General features: G+C 38.4%; 1 protein-coding gene across 4 annotated transcripts in view; it reads left to right on the top strand.

Annotated features, from left to right (window-relative positions):
• Positions 1-25,530, top strand: part of GAS2 (growth arrest specific 2) — a 94,449-nt gene that overhangs the window by 879 nt on the left and 68,040 nt on the right. The window contains exons 1-3 of one of the 4 annotated variants that reach the window (XM_014951634.1): positions 3,968-3,988; positions 9,100-9,261; positions 18,111-18,235. In XM_014951634.1, the coding sequence (XP_014807120.1) occupies positions 9,120-9,261; positions 18,111-18,235 (267 nt within the window). In that variant the 5' untranslated portion in view covers positions 3,968-3,988; positions 9,100-9,119. Of the gene's footprint in view, positions 1-3,967; positions 3,989-4,119; positions 4,183-8,819; positions 8,841-9,099; positions 9,262-18,110; positions 18,236-25,530 lie in introns of those variants that run through there. The other 3 variants (XM_014951633.1, XM_014951632.1, XM_014951631.1) reach the window with 3 other exon arrangements.

Here is a 25,530-nt window from a genome sequence, read left to right as displayed (position 1 = left end):
GGTGGGAGGCGGCCAAGCCCTGCCGCCGGGAGGGTGGCTCCACCGGGGGGGGGGCTCCCGGCCTGCCCCCTCCTGTCCTAAAGGGCAGGCGGGATGAGACCTCTCTATTCCAAAACCCCATCCTTCCAGCTTCTTGCTCTTCCTCTGCAGGCTCTGGATTCAAATCTCAGGAGGGCAGAGTTTGACTTCAAGAGGGCTCTGTTTCTTCCCTAGCGCTTTACTTGTAAGAAATGAAGGTCGCTGTCTGCCTTATCTAGGATTGCTGTCAGCATCCCGCTGTGACGGTGTGTGTCAGCTGAGCCTGCTGGCTCTACTGGCTTTGCGTGCTCCTAGGGGAGAAGGGCTCTTGGGGCACCAGGAAGGATGCACTGCAGGCTCCCCGGTGCAGTTCCAGCACAGTTCTGACATTACTTTGAAATGAAAGATGGACAAAAAAAGTATTCTTTGGTTTCTGTGTATACTAAATTATGAATGGTTTCTTCACCGTGGAGTAGATGCTGTGCCAAGTGTAATGGTTTTATGATGGTTTTGTGATGTGGGTTGTGATTTAATAGGAAATTAGCTGACATCCCTAAATTCATATCATATGGTACCGTAGGCCATCTGATCAGCATTATACGGTGGTACCCTAGTTGGAACCACAACCAAACCAAATCTAGTTGGAAGTGGTGAGGTGAGGAGGAGTCAGTATTATCCTCAAGTCTGTAGTGCTTACTGACTTCAGGTTACTAAGTTATTTGGTCACTTTTTTTTATTTTACAGACAATCATATTTAAATTGGCACACTTACTATCCAAAGTACCTCTTTGACTCCAGTTTACACCTCTCAGTTAAGCTTCACGCTAATTTCAGGACAGGGTTTGGAAATGGAACTTCATAATTAAAAGCAAAGCTGGGAGTCAGCTTGTAAAACTGTCTGCATAGTGTGCTTGCAGCAAGAGACACGCTTCTAGTCCTTGGAACATGTGATATGTCAGTTTAAATATGTATTTCCTTTTCTAGTTGGTGGAGGTTGAAACTTACTTTGTATTAATTTTTAATGGCTAGTTTGCTTAGGCAAGCAGAAAAACATACAGTAAGAGCCAGGCAAAGAGAAGTCAACTTGAAAGTTTTTGGACCGTGTTAGGAATCGGGCTCAGTTTCCAGAAGTTATGATTTTATGAGCAAGTAGATATTGAACATTCCTAAAGTTTTGTTTTGGTCTATGTGAGAAGGACTTTTTCCTTTCATTTTGGTAGAGGAGACATTATCAAGGCAACAAAATTGTTTCTACTAGGCATAGTCCTGAAAATGTCTAGGCTTCCAATGATTAGCTCAGATTTTTAAGTGCGGTTAACTTCGTTTTGGTCTGGCCTCAGACCAAGGGCCTTGCAGGTCTAAAGTATCGGTGAGCTGGTGTGCCAGGTTCTCTATCCTCCAGTCAAAGTGCTGCACACATTTGTATCGAGTATATTCATAACGTAAAGGACAAAGGCTTCTTGTGATTAAAGTTTACTTTATCAGTGTAGATCACATTTTGATGTAAGCCCTTAAAAATTCTAATTGATTAATGAGTTTCAGATGGTGGTTCCCCTCCAGTGCCCCTCCCCCTGCTCCTAACATGTACAGTATGCTCCAAGTTAATCTGGGAAAGCTCCAGAAACCTTGGGCTAAATTGGTTGTGGTATAGTTTATAAGGATAATAAAATAACTAGAAAAATTGAATTTCCTTACAAAAATATGCTTTCTGCATTTGTGAGCTTATGTTTTATCTGCTTGTTTATGGTAGTGAGAAAACTAAGGTTACAGCTATATGTATCTAGGATGATGCAGACAAGAATGACCTGTTGTTTCTTATGGAAGGGAAAGCTCTGTGATGGCTCTTGAAGAGGAGGATGTGATGTAGTAGCAGAATTACTTTAAAAGTGATTTTGTTTGGTTTTACATATGTAAAGGGGCAAAATGAGTGTGCTTACTGTTCCATAGCAAACTGGAAATTGCAGGTGGTAAAGATTGACTGAGTAACATCTACCAGTGAGTGACAGGTCTCTGGGTTTTTTCCTACTGCTGCTTTTAGTCAATTTTAAGGATTTCAAGTAGAGCAGCTTTCATGCTTTCACTCGGGGAAATTATTCCAGTGTCTAGCAGATCTCACCATAGGGAACGGTTTCCTGACAGTAAAAATATCAATTACAGAAGTTGTGGGTTACCTCTGTGGCTCTCAAAGGAAGACATTCACATATCTTCCCCCCCGCCCCTTTCTGCGTATACGTGGGTGTATACACGTGTGTATTAATATACGTGAGGGTGTGGAAAAACAAGAGCAGCCATTAGCCTGTGGACTAATCATGTACTCTCCAAATCTGAGAAATATACCAACACTGAGGCAAGAAAACTGAGATCAGTTTTCAAATGTGTATGTATTTATGCTTGTGTGTGCTATGTCTGTCTAACTGGCACTTGCTTATGTGAAAGTGGTGATGGCAAGTATGTGCCCAGTTGTGGGCAGCCTCATTTCTGCTTGCACAAATGTGAGTTTTGTTGCTGCAACTCAATCTGTTTATGAACGTTGACTCTTTTATTTAAGCCTCTTTTGCACCCAACTTGTAGTTACAGTAAGTGAATGCTTTGCACAGTCCACTTAAACTCCAGTAAAGTTTCAAAAGTTCTGTTCTTTTCCATCTGCTTGAGGTGATTAGAACTAGCAGGGAGATCCAGCAGAGGCCCTTGCCAGATACTCATGAGCTCTGTTCTGGCTTTTGATCCTCTGTCTCCTCTCTTTCCAGGATGGCTGCTTTCCAATAGCATTACCTTCTCTCTAAGACAGCAGGAGATTGTCTGCAGTTATAGCCGATACCCCTCTGTCAAAGCCAATGCGCAGTCTAGTGCTCGAGTTCCAGTTCCTTCAGAGAAAACTCTTGCTGCTCTTGTCTAAGTTACTGTCTGCTCTCTCTACTGCTGACAGCAAAGCTATTGCACAGTTGCATGCCTGATGTTTTGTTTCTTTTACAACTGATAGCTAATGTGCTTCCTCAATCATATTATAAGAGACCTCGTTTCACAAGCTTAGAGCCTGCATACTTAATGATATGAAGGTTTTGTGAAATACTCTTTGAACCCAGTGTCCAAGGCAGAGTTATGCCATCATCTGTTCCAGTTGTTCCAGCTTTGTAGAGCAGCTAGGCCACTGAATTGGCATATGTGCAAATCTTCAGGCCTGGATGACTCTGTTCTGGCTGCCAGCTGAACAGAGCCAGTCAATTAGCTCACCTGCTAAGTGATGGCACCTGGGTGGGCCAAAACAGATGTCTGGTGCCCGGTGTCACGGTCAAGCTGCTGTGGTAGAAAGGGGACATCATGTATGACCTTAGTGTCAGAAACTATTTGATTGATGTCTAAACACAGTTCTGTATTTGCTTTATTTATTTATCTGTTTATTTCCCCTCCTAACATCTTCTTACTCTTTTCTAACTGAATACAAAGAAAAATGCTTGTTTTGCTGGATACTTAATTTCTATGCTAATTCTTAAGCCAAGTCATAAAGACTAAGTGATTCATCAAGACTTCTTCATCCCTGGCCTGGAAGGACTGTATCTAGGAGTAAGTTAAAAGGAGTGGTTCAGGCCTCCTTTTATTTGAGAATTAATGCACGTGTAATTAGGAATAAGGCTGAAGTGACCATGGAACTCATGTTATATAGAGGGGACTGCATAGCCAGCAACTACTCAGTATAAGCTGTTAGGTATATGTGCTGGAACTGGATGGGTGATTTGGAGTAAAAGCTTAGTGTTTTGCATGACTAATTTGTAGGTTGGAGCATGTGTATTTTTTTTCTGTGTATGTTTATCTATGCATACACGCACACTTTTGTATACACATTTTTACTATATAGAAGAAATTTTTTCTCCTGTTTATACTTGATTTTGCTGAAGACTACCATTATCACAATTTTACAGGTAAGGAAGGTGGTTGGAATAGGAAATGGAATTGAATCCAGGGATCTGCAACTGTGAGTGCTTAATTGTGTGGCCAGTTTTTCTTTCTGGATTAAACAGTCTTTGCTTGCTGTGTGTTTTAAATACAGAGTCTATCCCTTTTGTTCTACCAGTTAACCCCAACAAAAGCCAGTGGAATTACAGAAGATTACTTGTTTGATTCTCATTGCTTTCACCTGATGATCACTGACAACAATCAGCAGATAGTGTAAGTTACACTGCTGGCAAAACACAAGCAGTGAGCTACAATGCACAGAAAACTAAATGTACTACTGTAAAGCAAAATAAAAACTTCACTGTTTGGTAGAAGGAAGCAGAGAGAAATATAACCTTTCAGTGTGTTGAATCTGTTACATGTCACTGAGTGTACTGTGAACTATCCCACACTGAATTCTTTAGCCAGACAATAAGTCTAAGAACTTGAGATGTCTCACTGTTATTGAGAGAGGTGGAAAAAAAAGGCTGTGCTGCATAAATATGACCTGTAACAAAACGGAATGAAAAGTAAAGACCTTTCCTTGTCTGCCTTCAGAATAGTAGGGGGAAGAAGTTGCTTTTTGAGGAACAAAGCATTTAGGTAAGTTTGGAAAATGATTGTGTGTATCTCACGTCAGCCTCCACAGCTTATAGAGAAGTGTAACATTCTATGAAATACCTGACATGTTTGTGTTGGCTAGTTGTAAAAGAGCTGTATACAGGATGGTTTGATGTTGCTGTTAGAAAGTAGTGAGATTAGGAAGACCAATTTTTTTTTTTTGGCTACTTTGTTCATACTTTATGCCTGCCAAAAGGAAAGGATGAAATAGTTGTTGGAGCCAGAGAGGCTTGCCTCAGCTCTGGTGATGTATCCTTCAATGCTACTGTCCATCTCTGTGGCAAGTTAGTCCGTTTCTCTGAGCAAATTCCTCACTGCTAAATTGTGAATAAACTTTACTCCTGCTCACCAGAGAATAAATATGTTAAGACATTTTAAGGAGGTGAGTTGCTGGTACCTGAGTGAAGAATCAAGAGCCTTGACGACAGGTGGAATCTTGAAAGTGATCTTGAAGGAGCTTAGGTCCCAACTGCTGTCACCTTCACCTGACTATCTTAGTTCAGCTTCTTTACAGATCCCAGCTAGTGTGTGATAAAGTTTTAATTGTTATTGTATGGACTTTTACGATTGATGAAGTAGATACATGTTTTAATGAAGCTTAGGTACTTCAGCACTGGAGTATCGTGGAGGCTTAAGTTAAACCTGGAAGTTCAGTTGTGGCCAGTGTTTGCATAAAGAATGATTAAGAGTTTGATTGATAGCTTTTGAGGCTTGCAGTTTGATAACTGAACCACAATATCACTTGTAGAATTTGTGATGGGATGTACAGGTAACAAATTGCACTCTGCTCCTTGAAGGCTGATTTTTTTTTAAATTTATTTTAAAAATCCAATGTAGAAATTTTGTTGCTTTGATTCTAACACAAAAGTATTTTACTAAAGTGTAGGGCACGTTTTTGGAGAAGAAGTGGGGAAAGGGGTTCAGAAATGAAATTAAAGAAAATTTAAGGAGAGGTAAGGTTGGATTGTATGTAATTCATCTATGATTCTTCAGGGTTCTCAGTGGAGACTCTTCATCAGTATTGACTTTCTCAGTCCGCAGTCCTCGCTTTGCATGCTTGCTTTACAAATTAATCCATGCATTATTGTCAATTCAGGGCTATTTCAAGCCGACCTAGTTCCAGTATAGAGATGCCTGGATCTTTTTCAGCTTCTAAAGATTTTTATCACCTGTCTCTCTGACTTTCCTCATCTTTCCTAGTTTTCTATTCTGAAAACCTGTGTCCATACCGTCTTAAACTCTCTGGATCTTCTCTCTTCTTACCACCACATTTACTACTAAACTGAGGCACCTGTGCATCCTTCAAAACCAGAGCTCTTTATTCTCCCACTTTTTTTCCTTCAGTGAGTCTCAAAAGTTCCTTGAGAACTCTGGCTGAGTTTTATGAAACAAGAGGTAGGTCAGTATGGAATATATTTCAAGACAGCCCTACATGTAAGAGCCAAACTGAAGTAACATCTCAAATCCCTGAATTCTCTGCTCTGTGTCTCCGCAGAGATTAGCATGAAGCATAAACAGACAATACTATTTTCACAGACTGATTGGGAAACCCAAGCTGGCTCCATGTTGCTGCTCCAGAAGCCTTCCCTCTTTTTTTCTCTCTTGCTTTAAAGAAATGCAACTTTGAGACCTTAGAATTACTTCAGCTCCACTGGTGGCTGCAGTCTGTATCGTGTCTGGCTAGCTGTCAGGTGTGTTACAATGCTGTTAGTTATTAATTAGCTTCAAGTTTCACAGGGCACTTCGTGTACATGGTCTTGGAAGTGGTAAGGCAGGTGGACCTTTCCTAAGGTGAAAGAAAAGGATGTTGTGTCAGTAGTTTCCCTTTTACTACAACCCAGCTCAGTGTGTGTGCCATATGTTATACTCCTTGCAGGGCAGACCTCGCTTCAGGTCCTGGGATGAATATTGCTGTGTGCATCCATGAAATAGAAAATTATAGAATAGTTTAGATTGGAAGGAACATCCAGGGGTCGTCCAGTCTAACCCCTTCCTCAGAGCATGTATGAACTGTGAAATTATTTCCAGTGAAGAGGTGTAGTGTCAAACTGGTTCCTTTAGTACAGTAGTGCTTCTTTGTACAGGCAGATTTTTCCAATCTGTATGTCAAAAGAAACAAATGACAGGATTTTGTTACCTAAATATTTAGATACGTAGGTGTTAGTAAACTGTAAAAATGATGCCAAAGATGATGTATTTCACTTTTGCTTTGTTTGTGTACTGTGTATGAAGTGAACATTCAGGAATTAGAAACTTTTTTTAATTACTTTTTACTGATAAAATTTCAGAGATAATTAAAGGAAATAAACTAGTTTCAGTTCTGGTTCTAGCCTTATCAATGGAGTTTATGGACTCCAGAAATCAGTCAAAAATATTTTTAGCTTTTTTTTTTCCTGGAAATAAAATAAATGCCAGACATATTTATACCTAATTTTTCCCATATAATCTTTGAAGAAATAGCGGTGTCAGTTATGCATCTTACTCCTGTTTCCGTCTGTCCAAAATGAAGCAGTGATTTAAAGCACCAAATTGCGTGGTTCTAAGAGACTTGGAGCAACTTCAAATAAACTGTCATTGTAACTCCTTAACTGTTACTATCGTTTAGTCCGAAGGAATCTTTTTAGAGAATGACATTCCAGATTGACCTTTTCAGAGCTAACAGCCTAATTTTTCTCCCTCTACCCCCTCATGTCCCACCCCAAATGAACAGGTATGATTTAGATTTAATCAACCAGGAAACCATGAACTCAAGCTGACATTTTTACAAAGTCAGTTTTCAGAACAGAGCTGTGCTTAAATGATATCCTTTAGTGTATCTTAAACTCCTCTGCTTCTAAAGGAACTTTGATACCTAAGGATTTTTTTTTTTGTTAGAAAAATGTAAAATCTACTGATAATTCAGAAATGTGTATTTATACAAGGGAGTGAAGTCTTTTTTACATCTATTTTCTCCCCTCCCCAACAGAAAAAAATATCTAATTTCAATAAGAAGTATATTCATAGTCAAAGCTGTGCCTATCTCAAGGGCAAGTTGAAGTTCAGGATTTGAGGTGAGGTACTCTCCATGAGAGCTTAAGCATATCTCTTTGCAAAGAAGAAGTTTAGTTACCCAGGGTATGGTTAAAACATGCTAGAGTATTTAATGTAAGCATTAAAATATCCCAAATAGCATTTCATAAATTTTGAAATGTTGGTTACAGCACAATTTTATGGAAAGGCAACTGCCTTTTACATTCAGTAAATGTTTTCCTTTTTTTTTTTTTTTTGGCAAAGGAATTGTTTTTAGTATTCTTTTTATTCCAGGCCACAATGGAGTAGTATAACAAATTGTTCTCTTTTTTTGTTGTTTTTAAAGTTACTATTGCCTCTTACCTGACTTGAAAGGTATGCAAAGGACAGAATGAAACAGTGTTTGCAGTCTGCATAAGCTGGAGCCAGCTGACACGTGTAACCACGGTTGGTGTGGATCAGCCAGTTGACAATAAGCAAAGAACTCCTTCTTGTGGTCCTCCCACCCCAGTTAACGTCTGTCTAGTGCCACCTCTGTAAGAGCTTGTGACTGTTGGTGTGACTGGGCTTTCAGCAAGCTACAGCCTACCAGGGGAGAAAATTGCTCAGCTCATTGCTACAAGCAATAGGGTGCAGATCTGACTTTCTTTTCGGAGAAAAACAACCTCCTTTAGCAACAATTATGCCACAGATGGAGAAATTAGTCCTTCAGGAGCAGAGATATTGGTCCATTGGGCCCAAGGTCTCTGACTGTGGCAAGACTCACCACACTTAACTAATATTTAACACATGACGTATTGTCTTACCTGAAACCTGAAAGTTTCAGTAAGTCCTCACTGAAGCAGAGGAGTATTTGTATAAAAGGTGCAAGTGGGAAGTGTGGGTGACCAGCACTAGCTGTTGTGCTGCTTTCTGAAGAAGTAATGCTATTCAGTAAATATATTTGGTGTGGGTTTTGTTTGTTTGATGGTTGTTGTTGTTTTTTTTTAATTATTCTAGAACTGTAGAATAGACTGATGCCATTTGGTAACTGCATTTGTTACTTGTTAGTAAGTTTGCTATAGTAGCGTAACTCAGTTGTTCCCGTGCTTTTCTTGGGCCTGATCCAAAAATCTCTGAAGCTTTCCATTTATTTTGAATGGATTCTGGATCAGGCACCTTAGTGAGTTGTTAGCTTTGTGTAAAATGTTAATTTATTTTGATTTGATTCTAATCATTCCTTACAGAATATTTGGTTATGTGTTGGCAACATGTGTAGCTTGGTGAGTACAAATGAAGTTGACATTTATCTCTATGATTTAATCACTTGCAATGTGATCCATTAACAAAACAAAACTTCAATCATCGATGTTGTATTCATGTGTTAGATCCACATCTGTTTGTCTGACATCTGATTTCTTAGAATCATAGTGACTGTTGTAATCTTTTAAAAAGAAAATCTGCGAAACTTGATTTGATATATATGAAGTGCATTTTTTTTCTTTCTTTCTTTTTTTTTTTTAAATATATATAATAAAACAGGTCCAACAAGTGGATAAGCAATGTGCACTGCTCTGAGCCCGAAGGCACGTGGGCCTGGCCTCTCTGATATGCATCAATACAGCCAGTGGCTTGCAAGCAGACATGAGGCAAACTTGCTGCCGATGAAAGAAGATTTGGCCCTGTGGCTCACAAACCTACTGGGTAAGATACAATTTGATAGAATGCTGTCTAATACTGGACACTAAGAGAACTCTGTACGCTGTTAGCTGGGAATTCAATCCTTCAGTCTTCTTTGCGTTTCAGAAATGAAGGTCGTTATGGTTAGGTATCTACCTCCATGTGGTGCAACTGTTGGCAAGGTCAGAAAAGCTAATAACTAGTTTGCCTCCACAGTGGTTCCGGGAGTGGCATCATTGACCTTTATTATTCATATCATGTTTATTTTTCCTCAAGTCTCCTTTTAATGTTTTTTTGCATGTGTTGTCTGTATTAATACCATTAAGCTGCATGGTGCTAATTACTGCCATTACCCCTTCCATTTTTACTGGAAGGCCTCCTAAAGAGTATGGGCGTACTGATTGTCTTGAAGGAGCTATTAAATAGTTCTTTGCTGAGCAAGCAGTCTAGCGACTGATAATTGCTGCTCAAGGCAATGCGTGCTAAGACTTGTGGAAGTTTGTGCACAGAGGGGTCTGACCTAGTGGCTTCAGCTGGGACCTGGGGATTTACTGGTTGCAGCTGCACGGCTTGGTGTGCGAGGCTGAAACACGTTGTTGTTGAAAGAGGATGCCAACCAAAAGCCAAGAAAAAACAAGTAGATATGAAAAGGAGCGAATGAGAATATGTCCCTGGCAGGAAGGAAAGAGACGGTTCTTTGGGATACACAACTCATTCAAGAAGGCAGCCTTTAGGAACTATGAGCCAGGAAGTAGCATGTTGTTTGCTGAGAGCATTCAGGGAAAAATGGCTTTTATGTGATCTCTGTAAGTCAAAAGGATTCTACCAAAGAAATCCTTGACTTACACAATACCTCATCCCAAGGGAAACATGGTAGTAGTTAAACAAAGAGGAGAAAATACTTTAGAGGAGGTGATATTTACATGAAACTTTTGCTCATGTTATTTCGGAGGAAAACTGGGATGAGCATTTTTAAATTTGTGGGGTGTGGCTTTTGGGATTTTGTTTTGTTTTTTCTGGAAGTCTGTTCTGGTGAACAGCCGTTTCCAGCACAGGAAAGAGATGGACCTGTTGGAGCGGGTCCAGAGGAGGGCCAGAAGATGAACAGAGGGCTGGAGCACCTCTCCTATGAGGACAGGCTGAGAGAGCTGGGCTTGTTCGGACTGGGGAAGACTCCTAGGAGAACTTATAGCCCCTTCTAGTATTTAAAGGGGGCTTTTAAGAAAGATGGGGACAAATCTTTTAGGAGCGACTGTTGCAATGGGAACAGGGGTAATGGTTTTAAACTAAAAGAGGATAGGTTTAGACTAGATTTAAGGAAGAAATTTTTTACACTGAGGGTGAAACACTGGCACAGGTTGCCCAGAGAGGTGGTAGATGCACCGTCCCTGGAAATATTCAAGGTCAGGTTGGATGAGGAACCTTGATCTAGTGGAAGAGGTCCCAGGTCATTGCAGGGGAATTGGGTTGGATGACCATTATAGGTCCCTTCCAACCCAAACTGTTCTATGACTTTATGGTGAAACATAACCAGTGTCTTATCTTGGCAAATGCTGTGGCTGAACCTTCTCAGTGATTTCGTACAGTAATAGAGTATATCTAGCACCTTTCATCTGCCCATTCTACGTTGCTGTATTTCCTCTTTTTTAAGAGGAAGGGCAGTATCGCTATGTTATGAGAGGTGTAGTTAATAAGTCCAGTGTCAGTAGAATGCAAGAACATAGTATTTTACAGGTAGGTGATACCCATTTTAGAGTTGGAATAGTTACGAATCCACAACTGCAAAAGTGGCGCTTGTTTTAAGTTACATCTTTGTGTGGTACTTCCATTTAAATTAATGAGTTTTGAATATAAAATTGTCTAGGCAATGCCAGAACAAAATCCAGAAATCCTGACTCTTCATTCCAATTACCACAAGACAAAAATCCAAAAGACTGTTTTTTGAATCAGAAGCAGCACGTTCCATTAAGGATATAATATATTGTTTAAATGTTTTAAACAATGAAGTTTTAGTGAGGCACTCTAACACAAATAGAAGCTTGTTTGCAGTTCATAACAGAGTTCTCACAGTGACAAGTTTAGGAATGAGGTCACTTTTTTAGCAAGAAAGTACCAACCAGCAGGAGGTTCTGAAATGCCAACTATAATTAAAAATCTGATTTTTCATATGGACACCAAATTCTGCACTGCAGAACTAAATGGGCACAACCTTCTTTTAATTAAGCAGCGTACACAGTTCATTTGCTTAATGCATTCCCCCACACCTCACACCAAGCTCTTTTTTTTCTCGGTTTGTCCTGAAGAACTGAAATTATAGTGATTTGTTAAACTGCTTTGAATTCCTTTGTAGACATTGTTATTCAAATTAATAATTCAATTAAGTTAAAATTCATATTCAAAATAAATTATGTGTAACTGAATTAAAGTAATTAATATTTATATAAATATATTGACTCAGAATTCAAATTTGGTTTAATTACTGGATAATTTAGGTTAACTTTAATGAGAGGAGGGACACATGAGAATGTTGCTGTAAGATAAAATAGGTATGAATTTATAACATGCAATTACCTTGTTGTAAAAACCCGTTTGTACTCTCTCACTTTTCAGCACCCAAAAAGAAAAAAGGATATGCAGGACTCTTCTGTTTGTTTTTTTTTGTTGTGGTTTGTTGGTTTTTTCCTCCTCCATGGGAGAAATAATGTACTTTGCATTAATAGTCAGCAGATTTTCACGCGCATATATGTGCAGATAACACAGAGCAGATAATATTCTGTCTATCTACACCCTAGTTTGCTCTGTGCTATAACTTGTTTGGCCTCATTGTAAGTGTCTTTATGCCAGTTTAAATGCAATTGGATTTCTCAATTTATAAAGGAAATTAATATGCATTTCATTTTTGTCACGTTGGTTCATGTTTTGTTTCATCTATATTTTGTTCATTCATTTATACAATGACTCAACAAGGACACATAAGCTTTTCAAATAAATGTAGATTTTTTTTTAAAAAAAGAACAAAGTATTTTGGGCAAGAATAGGGCTGAACATCTCAGTTGATCAAGTGATGATATTTTTGGAAATTTTTATGGCGAGACAAATATGCCCTACACAGTGTTACTGGAAGTTAAAATGGTGACAGTTTTGCAGCAGCAAAGCCTGGTGTGGGTCTGAAATTACAAACTGGAAAACATTAGAAGGGTATTGCACTTTGTAATATGAATGAAGGGTTTTGATATTAGATGGAAATTAGGCATAGCTAGAGCCAGAATTGGAAGACTGGGATACATGGTGCAGCTGAGAAATAATGCTGTAAGAATTTTTAACCCTGAGACTTTGGACGTTCTCTTCTAATTTAGTGCGGACATTGTTGTGGGGTTTTTTTAGTAATCACTAGTACTTTTGTAGGCATTTTGCTAGTTATTTTTGGAACCATGTCAGAGAAGCTTGGAGCTTCTGAGAGGACGGTTTGTCATTACAGTTGCATTGGTGAATAGATTTTAGCTGCTTGTGTTCTGGGGGCTGGAAAAAGGACGTTGCAGTTGAAATCGATGTGTCAGATGGGATTGACTCATACAAAATTATACATTATAATGTCCTCAAAGCAGGACACATTAGCATTGCAGAGGTGGGGGTTTGCATGCTGGAGAGGTAGATTTGAGCTATGGATGTTGTGTCTCACCCTCACTTTCCTCTGGCTGAGCTCTGGTGGATCCGTCAAGAGATCTTTCCAGTAGCAAAGTTAAGGATATGTGTTGACCCAACTGTCTTGTAAATCATGATCGTATTTCAGCCTTGCTTTTATTATGTACAGAGCCAACAAAACACTCAGCAATGCTTTCACTGCTGACACACTCCAATCTGGTAGGTTGTGTATATGCTTATTTTAGTAGAATACTCTTGTGGATACTGAAAAAATGTCTGTTCCACCTTGAGCAAGCTTCACTTGCTGGGATGTTAGCACAGTTGGGCCATAGTAGTCTTCTAGCATAGACAAAATGGTAATTTGAAAGCAAAAAGGGTTTGTTTGTCTGTACTTTTCAGTACAGAAAAGTTTTCTCTTGTGTGTCTGCAGAGGGGAAAGGGCTGAGATCAGCAGGATGGGCCTTGTCACCAGTCTGTAGTTTAGGACAAGTAAAGAGGGATGGTTTCTCCGTTTTTCTTCTGGGTATTGTGTAGAGCTCTGATCTTTTTTTCATATTCCTGGACCCCGTTACCAGCTGCAAGGGGTTATGATATTGTCTCTTACTCCATCCAGCTTCATTTAGCACATGGGACCACGGTATAGACCTGTAAGATGTGCCCTGGGCATGTGTCTGGGCTCCAAGGTTTCAGTGTTGAGGCCTCTTCCTAAGAGAGATTTCTGGGCTTCAGAGGCTCATAGGTAAAGGAGCTGGAGAATGCAAGACACTGAGGACCTGGATGTGTAAATGTTAAATGTTGTATGAGGCCTGTAAAAGTTGCTTGGGTGCAGAAGTGAAATAGGCTTGGAGAACAGGAACAGGGAGGTAGGGATGTCAGGAGACGCACTGAGTTGAAGACCAGGCATGGAATTTAAAGGTGTGTTGAAGAAGGAGCAAAGTTTGAGGGATAAAGGGTGGGTAGTCTTCTGCAAGAAAACTGTCTTAGATCCTGAATTGCAGCAAAACCTGCTTCAGGTCAGTGTTCTTGCTCATCAGTGTGTCAGATGGGATTGACCCGTACAATATTGTACATTATAGCATCCTCAAAGTGGGAGGTGTTAGCATTGCAGAGGTGGGGGTCTAGTCTAGGTGACAGGTCCTGTTGCTGTCTAAAAGGATTCCATAGTAGTACCTTTTATTTTCAACAGCTGCGCGTTCAGCTCAAGCCAGTGGGAAATGCTGGTTTTAAATACCTGACTATCAAGACATTCATGATACTTATAACTGATTCTGCTGGCACTGATACAGGTTATTATTTAGTTGAGAAGACTCTATAATTTAACAGCAACGTGCTTTTGAGATTGTGTATATGTCCCATTTCAAGTAAGTGATAATGTCTCAGTGCTATCAAAACTATTTCTCTTGCTGTTGGCTATTGTAGGGAACAGAGTAGCTCATCAGAAAAGAACCAGTTTTGCATGTGCATAAAATCATTGGCCTTTGTTTTCTTTATTTTTATTGCATTTTGTTATCTTGGGCTTAAATCTTGGAGAGGGTCAGAAGGAGCTGTTATACTGGTGCCTCAGTATTGTAGAAGCTCATCCTTCTGCTGATGTGTTTTAGAGATTCACCCAAGTAATATGAGGAAGAACTTTTTTCGGGTGAGGGTGGCAGAGCCCTGGAAGAGGCTGCCCAGGGAGGGTGTGGAGTCCCCTTCTCTGGAGATCTTCAAGCCCCGTCTGGATGCCGTCCTGAGTGATGTGCTCTGGGCAACCCTGCTTTGGCAGGGGAGTTGGACTAGATGATCTCTAGAAGGTCCCTTCCAACTCTGACAATTTTGTGGTTCTATTTGTAAACTGGTAGTTTTGTGTTACCACTGAAGCGTACAATTAAAATAGTCAATCAGCTAGTTGAGAGGCTGGAGTCAGTGTCTTGCATTGTAGTTACTAAACTTAGTGTGGAAGAACCCACTGCAACAACAGAGGAACCAACTAGATTTTGGTTCTTTGTTTTAGTCTTTGAGTCTCTCCACCTTCTACTGAAGGTTGTCTGAGACAGCCCATAGGGAATGCTTTATCTTTGGTCTCTTGGGCGCAGGCTTTTTTCAGTTGTTCTTTCACGGACCTCCCGGTCTGGTTGCATTAGGACCCCCAGGACTGGGTGGCCTTAGAGATAGCTGCCCAAAGTTTCCAAGTGGTAGGTGTTCAGGTCTAACACTTTGTCTTTTTAAGGGGCATCTGGTGATTGTGGTAAAAGAGAGAGTAAGCAATGCTTGGAGGTTTGAGACAGCCCTCATATTCCTGAGGTTTTTTTTCATACTTCTAGTGTTGTTTTTTTATTATACTTAATGTTATTACCATTCTATAAAAACATTGCAACTGCTTTCTTGTAATTATAAGGGGAGTTATACATTTTTAATGGAGTTTAATGTTTTTTCCATACAAATATACAGAACCATTTTTTTTCCTCAGGCTATGAACATTACTCTCATTTGAATCAATACATTTCAACTGTTAAATATGTCAGAGTGTCTGTTTTAGCAAAGAAATGCCACCTTTTGGAGCCATAAAATACAGTGAATTGAAAGCTGACACCTAATATATTTTTCATTGGATACAGATGTTCAATGCAAAACTCATTCTTTCAGCTTTCATAAAAGGGAACAGAACTAAAATACTCTGGCTTAGTGTACAATATGCAGTGACCAAACTGCTAATGCAATTCAGCATTTAAAATAATATAAATGTATTGTTAAATAGCAGAAGAAGATAGAAGAATTTTTCCATGCTGTGTAAAGAGAAAATACCTATAAATAGGTTTTAGGTTTTTTAATGCTTGACTGGTGAAATAATAAATCTATAAATCATACGACAGAATAGATGTGTATAATGTGATTTTTATTTTTTTTTCTTTTACCTGTGTAAAAAAATAAAAACAATCATGCTTTCCAAGTAAAAATAAAATCTGAAGTAGGTTAAAATATTTGAAATATATATTTTTTAAAAGAAAATGAGTCTATTATAAAATGCAGTTGTATTAAAAATAAAGCAGTTCCTATAACATACTCATTTTTCAAAATTTGCATTCTAATGGCTTTGTAGCTTTCGCCAAAATGCTGATGGGGCAAATGGGAAGATAGGTAGGCTTGAATGTTTGAGGTGCTGAGATGTTCAATTTTTGTATCTGTGGGCTGTAATAGTTTCAGTCCTGGCTTCAGCCGGGCTGGAGGCACTGCTAAAATATTGTCAGTTATGTACAAGCTACCACTGAATGTCTGCGGTGCTGCTACTGCTCTTTTGCCTGGAGAAGTCATTTAGGTGTGCAGGAGCTATAAAGTGGCCTATATGGCAGAGAGAATTAACGGAGAATAAAAAGGGGAAAAAAACCACCTTCACTTTAAACAGATAAGTCTGAAGTAGAAATGAGTTAGAAAAAACAATTTTAACTTTTACCAAAAATACAAGTCTACTGTTGTATCTGAAGATGATTTGCTGCAAAGACATTTAACTTATTCTTTGATTTTTTAACTGACGAAACTAATGAGACTCATTTTTTTTTTTTCTCCAATGGATGCTGAAGTATCTAACAGTTTTCAGGCAAGAGCTTGGAGAAATCAAACGTCCTTTAGCATTTTTGTAATCATATTGCTTTATAATACTGCTGTCTTTAGTGTTACAAGTGACATTGCTTACAATATGCAGGCAATATATTGCAGAAGTGCAATATTAATTTTTTATTATCTACTTGATTTTTATTACTTCTGAATGTTAGTTTCCCCCTCCCATCTAAATGAAAAGGCATAGAAATGCTTTATTTCTTTTCTAAATCTACTTTTCCTAGATTTTTTTGACAAAAAGTGTTCTGAATCCATTCTAAACAGATTAATGTTTTCAGCTTCCAGACGATCTCATGGGAAACAAATTTCCTCAAACTAACTGGAAAAACAGAAAACCCCTGTTTCAGTTGGGCAGCTGCTTGTTGGTCAAAAATCTGTGGCAAAAAAATTCCAACCAGCAGTGGGCAGACTTCTACCTCTTGTCCTGCTTGCAAACAAGCCAGATCTGGATGGGATGAAGAACCATTCTTACTTCAGATTTTTTTTTTATTTTTAATTTATTATTTGGCAGGGTAGAAAATTGTTATGGATGATTGCTGTCTGACAGCCTGTGAAAAATGAGAGGGTAGTGTTATTCTTATTCCCAAAGGACATATGTAATTCCTATGTTAGTAGGAAGAGCAAGAGTTAGTCCTTGATGCTCTCTTGTTTTTGGTAGAAGTTAAGAGGGCTGAAGAATACAGCGGCTGATAAAACAGAGTGTCCAAAGAGAAGGCAAATTTTCCAGTAGAAACGTGAAAATGGAAAACTTTCAATAAGAAATAGGAATATTTTTACCTGGAAAGGATGTTAAGATGCTGGAAGGTAACGGTAAATGGTTTTGTTTTCATCTGGCCTGGTCAGAATGCACATATCATCGTGGGACTATTGTGATCTCCTCTGCCAGGAGGATGTAATTACGGTGTAATGGAAGGTCATCTGTTCCCCTGTAGCCAGCGAGGACGATCTATGGCAGCTGAAGTACAGCATCATGTAGCATGATAATAATTCATACATTATGAAATAAAATATTTTGACTTCGGTTTTTGGGTGAAAATTGTATTTTGTGTGGCAAGTAGATAAGTGACATGAAATTTCACTCTCCCTTTTTTTTTTTTTAATGTATTTAACTTTACCTCTGAAAAAGCTCTTTCAAAGGAACATTGCAGTCACTGTAGCATCTTGTCAACTTCTTGCAGGACTTAAAAAAAAAAAAATACAGTCCTTTCCTTCTTGACATGGTTTTCTGCTTCTATTGCAAAACAAGCTGCAGTAGTGTTAACAGCTCTTATGCTATAGCTACCTGTGCACTCTGATGTAAATCGTTTGCTTGCTGTACTCTGTCTTTTAAAACACTATGTTAAAAGCACTGGAATTCCATAAGCAAAATGAGATACATGGAGTCTGATATGCTAGAATTATTTTTGAAGTAGTAAATGCCTTCCCAAAGCAAGCATATTATTTTTGAATAATTTGCTGTATGTCTACCAGTAAAACAGTAGTGAGGTTATTCACTAAACATTCAAAGTAATGCAAGTTTTTCAGTTAAAGCATATTTCAAATTATTGTCAAGATTTCTATTGATTTTTCTCTTTCCACAGATGCAGTCTGTACTGTTTGGTGCTTTCTGCCATGTTAACTTTCTGTTTGCTGTTCAGGTAGAGAAATAACAGCAGAAACCTTTATGGAGAAATTGGATAATGGTGCCTTGCTTTGTCGGTTAGCTGAGACCCTGCAGGAGAAATTTAAAGAAAACAGCTTTGATGCAAACAAGCCTGGCAAAGTAAGTGTCAGTAAATGTTCTAGCATGTACTGTCAGTATCTGACTGTTTTGGTACTGAACTTTTTTGGGGCAGTTAAGAGATTTCATTTCTGGAGGTTCTGCAAATGGGCAGGGAGGTAATTGCTTTGTGTAGAAAAATTACTATATAGAATTGGGGAAAATAATACTTCTTGGGTAATTATTAAGGTAACTGTGAGAGGAGGCAGTTACTCAAAAAATTACTTGTAACATGAGAAGAATAAGACATAGAACAAGATCTCGTAGTGTGATGTGGTAGCTAATAAAGAAAATACGATCCTTGTATTTATTTGCAAAGGGAATATTAAGTAGCTGTGGGAGGTGCCTTTTCCTCCATAAACAGCTCTGGGAGGCCAATAATAAAATTCTATAGTTCGTTTTGATGCCTTGAGTTTAAAGGTCCAGTTGGTGTCCTGGAAGAGATTCAGTAAAGAGCTGCAGGGATTATGTGGAAGATATGAACCTTCAGAAGATACTGAAGAGTTTTGCAAAGATCAGATTAAGATCTTGCTTGATCGTAACCTCTCTTTAAATTAAGTGATTTTCATAGGACAATCTGAGAGGGAGAAATTAAAGAGTGCAACAAATTTCTTTCTGGGACAAGTTAAATTAAATGGCTGACATATACATTAATGCATTTACTGTGAAACTGTTCTTATTTTTCTTGTTGAATCGAGATACATCTTCCTTGAGAGCTAAAACACGCAAATACTCAGCAGGTAAAAAAGAGCCCAAGAGCAGAAACCACATAATGCATCTCCTATTCTTGGTTTTCATAACTAGTGTGTAGCAGAAATTAAGGCACAGCATAAATATTATCGGCAGTTCTGAGAACTGACAGCCTTGTGTCAGCTGGAGCTGCATAAGATGTGCTTTTGGTTCCAAGCTCGTAATTGTTGTTGCAGGAGAAATTGTTTGCACTAAGGCAGGCTTTTATTCATTTAATTATTTATTTTATTTATTTAATTATTTTTTACCTGCTGCGGGTTGGGGAGTTGTGGAGTGTGCAGCAGGGTATTATTTGCTTGCTTTGTTTTTTGTTTTTTGTTTTTTTTTTTTTTTCTCTAAAGAAAAAGGAAGAGATTGAGAAAAAAGTTAAGTAGAGAAGAATGGAAGCCTTCCTCCAGAAAGGAGGAAAAGACAACTGGAACTCATATTTCATATTTCAAATTATACTCAAGGCTTGCTTAGTAGAAGTGCCAGATGACTTCTGAGTTCCTCTATATAATATAGTCCAGCTTGTCTTCACCTAAGTGGTGGCTCGTTAGTGTCATGGTAGCTCCCAAGCTGAGAAAACACTTAATGGCAGTCTTTTCAATTTAGCCTAGGAGGTAGCTAGGCAGAAAGAAGGTTTACTTGTTGTTTTGGCTTTTTCCCTTAACAAACTAACTAAAGGTACTGTTATTGACAAAAACTACTAAAAGCTACAGTGAATGCCCAAAAGGTAAACTTGGCTACATAGTTCTAAAACATTCCCTTTTCTCTATTTATTTAATAGAAAACACTCCCTTTTCTGTATTTATTTAATACAAAATTCTTAGGAAAAAAGTAATAAATTCTACTACAAAGTTCTAGTGAATATTTGGAAATTTGAACAGTATGTTTTTGTTAGATATCGAACAACTCCTTTTTGGGGTTTTAGTTGTTTCGTTGGCTTAGTTTTTGGGTTGGTCTTTTTGTATCACCAGACTTTTGTCTGATGGTGGCTCATTTGGTATGTTTCTGGGTTAGCTTTCCAATGTTTGGTACTTCTGTGTTTTGCCACTGTAAAGAGGTAGATCTCCTTTCTTATATTAACTTCCTCAGCTGAGAATATGGCCTTCCTTACCCCAACTAGCTGATCCCCCTTTTTTGAACCCAAGTTACATTAGAAGCCAATTAGACATTTGCTATCCCATATGTTGTAATAACTTAGATTTGTTGGTCTTTTATTTGTACAGACTAGTATAACAGGGAATGCAATTAAAGGGAAAACATTCTGCTCCACTGCTATTTTCTCAATGTATATTATTTCATACTTAGTATAGTAAGAATTCAAAGAAATGGCAGTGTAATAGATTTGTGTCATTGTAGACTATTAGGGAGCTATTCATCCTTACAAAATTTAATTCCCTGTGTAGCAATAGGATTCGTTTACACATTGGAATATCTGATTCGTGGTGCCAAGGACATTAACATGTAGATTATGCGGTATGAAATTTAGCATACTAAGAATTCCACAATCCTCCCCTGCATCGTTATTATGCAGTCTGTTAATAATATATGTGGAATTTTGAAGCCATTTGGCAATTTCCCTGTGCACAGGAAACTGGAAACATTATGGTCTTTCACCCAGGTGCCCTGGTGACTTCGCTGGCAGCTGGAAGAAGCTGCTCCTATAGAGTTCAGCTTCTAGCAAAAGAGATAACAGGCTTTTTTTATGCATATATGTAACTTTTTTTAGATATGGAACTTTTTTTCAGATAGAAGCAGACGGATATAAAATGAGTGGCTGCCAGAAGGATCAGCTTGCAGGCAGCACCAGGTTGCAGCTGAGGGAGACAGGATAAGGCTACAGATAAACAGGGTGTGTGTGTGTAATCTTACTAAGTCTGTCCAAAAGCTTGAATATTTGGTGTGTTTTAATAAGTGAAGTTTTATTTTGTATGTGAACTACTTCCTACATGGCAAAGCTCCATAAAATATTTTGGTTTTAGTTTTGTCTTACAGGAAGATGATCTATCCTGTTCTGCTTGATACTTACTACTGATCATGAATTCACTTGTGCAGCTCTTTGGGGCTGTCTGGCCAGTTTAGCAGCTATAGCAATGCATGTAAGAAGACATTAAAAACTAATGTTGTCTACAGTGACTCATCAGTCGTTTGCCATAATTCCTTATGATTATATTGCAATACCCTACAGAATGGCAGAGGTGAAGTCCCATTGCTTCTGGGTTACCTGCTTGTGCAATATGTTTCTAGTCGCTGTAAGTTTTGCAGTTTGTTTCTTAACAGAACTGTATCATTCCCTGCCTTATTAGGGAGGACTGAGCTGAGGCCCTGGATCAGCATCAGCCTTTTTGAGTGTGGGGTAAATGTAGGCTTATAATGGAACCTGCAAAATCAGAAATGGCACGGTAGCTGTTCACTCTTTTCTGTACAAAACCTGTGGGACATAAAACAAAGTTAGTAGGAGCCAAACAAACAAAAGGGGGTCCTTGTTTACGAACCAGTTGCAAATTTCTTGCCAATGAGTGTTGAAGTTTACCTGGGTTCAAGAAAACACTGAATAAGGTAATGGAAGAGAGATCTTTTGGAAGGCTGAATACGAAGTATTGAGAGGTGTAACATGTTTCCTGTGGTCTTGGTCTTCCCTAGATACTTATGGCCAGTCTGCGTCTGGGTTAGATGACCTTTTAGCTGACCCAGTAGGGTCACTCTTATGTTCTGTGCATTATTGCTTCTTGGGGCTGAATACTTTGCTGTTTGTGTAGGTGGACATGGGCAAGTCTATCCTTTCACAAGGGTCAAACTTAAAAGAAATTATTTTAAATTAAATCTCTACTTTTTCTTTCTGTCTAAAGATGCCTCTTTAGGACTGAATCCCTGCAGCTAAAAATAGCACTCAAGTCACGCTCTGCTTTGGTGTCTGTTATCCAGGGGAATAATGTGTGACGGAGAGCACTGGAGTTTGGCAGCTTCTGGCAGCATTTATGCAGTCTCTGCTCATTGACCTTCTGAGCTTAATGTCATAATAGGCACTTTTGGATATCATAATAGATACTCTGAATGCATCCTCCGTGAACCTAGCTCCCTAACCTTGTGGTCTTTGATTTCTTAATCATTCAATAATAACTTATTAAAAGCATTTCGGTTTCTAAAGATGAAGCATTTAATATCCTTCTAAATGAGTTGTTAGGTGCTAGGTTCTTTTGCGAGTCCCAGAAGGCAATGTTCTTTATTGCTAAGCAGCTAAACTATGCTTCAAAACCTGATGATTCTGAAAACATTGATGTTGTATCTGAGCCTTTCTTCAGACAGGCAAAACTCTGAGTTTTTGAAAATGGAAATTTTAATCAGGGAGGGCAGTATTAGACTGGTGTGAGTGTGTACTGTATTTTTAGAGAAGTCATTTTTTCCCCTTCTTGTAGATTTTACAGTCATAAATAAATCTATTCATGTACATTTATAAAATGACAAGGAGTTGACTGATATCAATCTTAATAAATGCTCAAGATTTGTATGGTAGTTAGTTGTTGGAACTACCTGTGCTGCTGCTGCTAATGATCTACTGTCTAGAAACTACAGACTTATTATTATAGCAGGAGTTATTCCATAAAAGTGATTCATGTCACAGGATGCCATTTTGTAATTTTCTCCCATTGGCTTGGATTTCATCTCTGTGCTGTCCTGGCAGTATTTTACTTTTCCTGACAGATAGTTAATTTGAGAATTTCACAGCTGTATAAACAAATTCAAAGCATCAAGGCATGTGCAGTATGCACAGAGCCCACATTTGCTTGGGCTTAGTTTAGTAAGCCCATTAATTAAGATTTTAAAATAAATATAAATAAATTGTGTTAATAGTTATCACCATTTTAATAGGCAGGGCATAACAGTCTGCCCACCATCCTTGAAGCTGCCTAGGAACATCCCACTGAAAACAATGTTTTCAGGGCAAATGAATGAAAACTAGTTGAAGCTGGATCATCCTTTTTCTCAGAGTTCTCAGAGGCTAATAAGATAAATCTCAACTCAAATCTCTCTTAGAAATACTTTTTAATAATGAATTGGAATCTAAAATGGAACCTTATTTTCAGGAAGCCAGGATCTAGATTTGATTTGGCCTCTCAAAGAAATAGAATTCAGTACAAAATCAATCCAGATGCAAATATTTCTTAAGTCTAGAATGTTTAATTCAAGTATGCATTTAATTTTATTCTCCCAATGGAGCTGATTTAATAACATTCAACTAAATGTGCACTGAAACAAAGCTGTTGTGTAGCAAACAGTGAGTAGGTTTTGTCCTTGGATGTGTACGTGCACTTCCATTGAAACTGTCCATGAAAACAGTAATTTGCACATTCATATACTTCCTAACATTAAGAGATTCTGTCCACATCTTAGCCATAGTCCTAGTATCTGAAGCATATTTTGCAGTTGTTCCATATCCAAAGCTTTCATTTGCTCCTGGGAAATACACTGAGTGAATCTGATAGTTGGTGGGTGTAGATCACTGTGGCAGCATTGGCTTCTCAGAGTCATGCAGGTTTGTATAAGGTGAGATTTTGGCCTAGTAAGAGAACTTTGCGAGTTACATTATGCATTTTAAGAGTTACAATTAAGAGATCCAAACCGAGATTTGGGATGAAAGTTTTTTTGCACTTATCTAAGTTCTAATATTAAAGTTGGATCCAGAGGCGAAACAATTCAGCAGTTTCATAAAAAAACCCCATATTAAATATAAAACAAGCTCACAGTTTGTTTTAAATTTCAATATGTTTATCTTTCTAAAGAGAACTATGTTCTATGGACGTAGAGGTAGAATTCTGTAAACTAAAGGACTTGAAAAGTCAGGGGATTGACTTGAATTCTGTCAATATTGAAAGAAGGGGCTGGTGGCAAAAGAACAAGATCATAAACTGGAGGCCAAGTTAATTTCTCATCTCAGCTGTAAGCCTGTTGTTTGCTTTTGGGAGAATACATCCCTGTGCTTTCATTTTCCACATCTGTAACCTGGGAATAGTGTTCACTGTACAGGCTTGATTTGTGAACATTGTAAAGTGCTTTGAGCACTTCGGGTATTGCTGCCCCATTTGGAGAGCTGGGATTAGTACTAGGTAGTTCCCTCTATGAAAACAAATTTATATTTGACTCTGCTCATTTACAAGAGACATGAGAACTCATGGTCCTCGAAATGCAGGCAGGAGACAGACCTTTGCTTGTGAAACTCCTGCTTCAGAGGGCTTTGTGTCTGCTCTGCAACGGGGCCACAAGAAAATGGAAGGAGCTTAGTCCTCCTAAAGTAGAGAATCTGTACAGAATCCCCAATCAGTGAGAGTCAGGATTGGGTAACAGCTCTGGGACTGCTCTAACAATTTATAAGAACAAAAGATATGCCTGTGCTTGTTCTACCTTTTCAGTCATTCATTTGCATAAAGGGCATTATGTGAATGAAGAAACTATCAGAATCCTGGAGCTTCACGAGGAGTAACAAATACCTCTGAGTCTCCAAGGCATGCATCATCAAAGAAAGCAGTCTGGCAGCATAGAAATGGGGAAATTTGTTCTTAGAAAATCTCATGTATCTTCATATGGATACATTATCACTTAGGTTAAATGTCAAATGAATATGCTGCTGTAACCCAGTAACCCAGGAAGACCTGTTCAAGGCTTGGATAAGGTGAGGCAATTGCACAGATACTATATGATTAAATTGTTGGGTTTGTTTACAGAAGACCATACACATCTGACAAACTGTAAAAGGTATAATAGGTCAGGTTAGAGTATTTTCACCTAAACTGATGAAATAGCAAACCAGGTAGAGAACAAGGAAAATATTTAATAATTTCCCAAGACAACTAGCTTGGCTGGTGGACAGGAGGGCAGGCTGTGCTTGGCATAATTCAAAGACTCAGTAGTTGGTTTAAGATCTAACTAAACCTGAATAAAGCGGTAAAGACCACAGTATTTTTGACGGGCTCTTAAAAACAAGAAGGCTAGTAAAAAAATCTTTTGGCTAGATATTATAGTTTATAAAATTAACACCATCAAAGCTCTGAGAAGAGGTCCTGCCCTAAGGAAATCTTTCTCAACAAATGATTGAGTTGCTGTGCAATGAAAATCAGTAACTTTACAATTTCCTTTCATTTGGTCTTTCTGAAATTAATAATAGTTTTTGAACTTACTGCATCAAAGTATTCTCAATCAAGAATAAGATTAACAGATTCCTAAACAGAATCAGATATGTGTGATTGCTAAGAGAGCATCCATAGGTACAAGAGAGAGAGTTGCTTCAATGTTTTTTAGATTTGGAACAGGTATAAATTTTCATGCCTGAAGGTGTAATTCAAATTCAAATGGAAAGGGTTAAGAATAAATTTTCTCTCTGGACAGTCTCTTCAATTTTTTGCATCTGCTTTGAAGTATCTTCCTTTGAAGCCTGTGGATCTTGCTCTTTTTAGACCCTTGATAGCCAAACTTTAAGTCTGATCTAATCAATGCTGTGGTTTCATTTTTCCTGTAGGCTTCAGTTTCTCAAGGTTATGTGTGTCCCGTAACTGGGATGGATTCCCAGT

This window comes from Calidris pugnax, unplaced genomic scaffold (genome assembly GCF_001431845.1).
Source record: "Calidris pugnax isolate Ruff unplaced genomic scaffold, ASM143184v1 scaffold183, whole genome shotgun sequence".
Taxonomy (NCBI): domain Eukaryota; kingdom Metazoa; phylum Chordata; class Aves; order Charadriiformes; family Scolopacidae; genus Calidris; species Calidris pugnax.
Note: the sequence above shows the minus strand (reverse complement) of the source record. Positions and strands in the feature narration are given on the sequence as shown.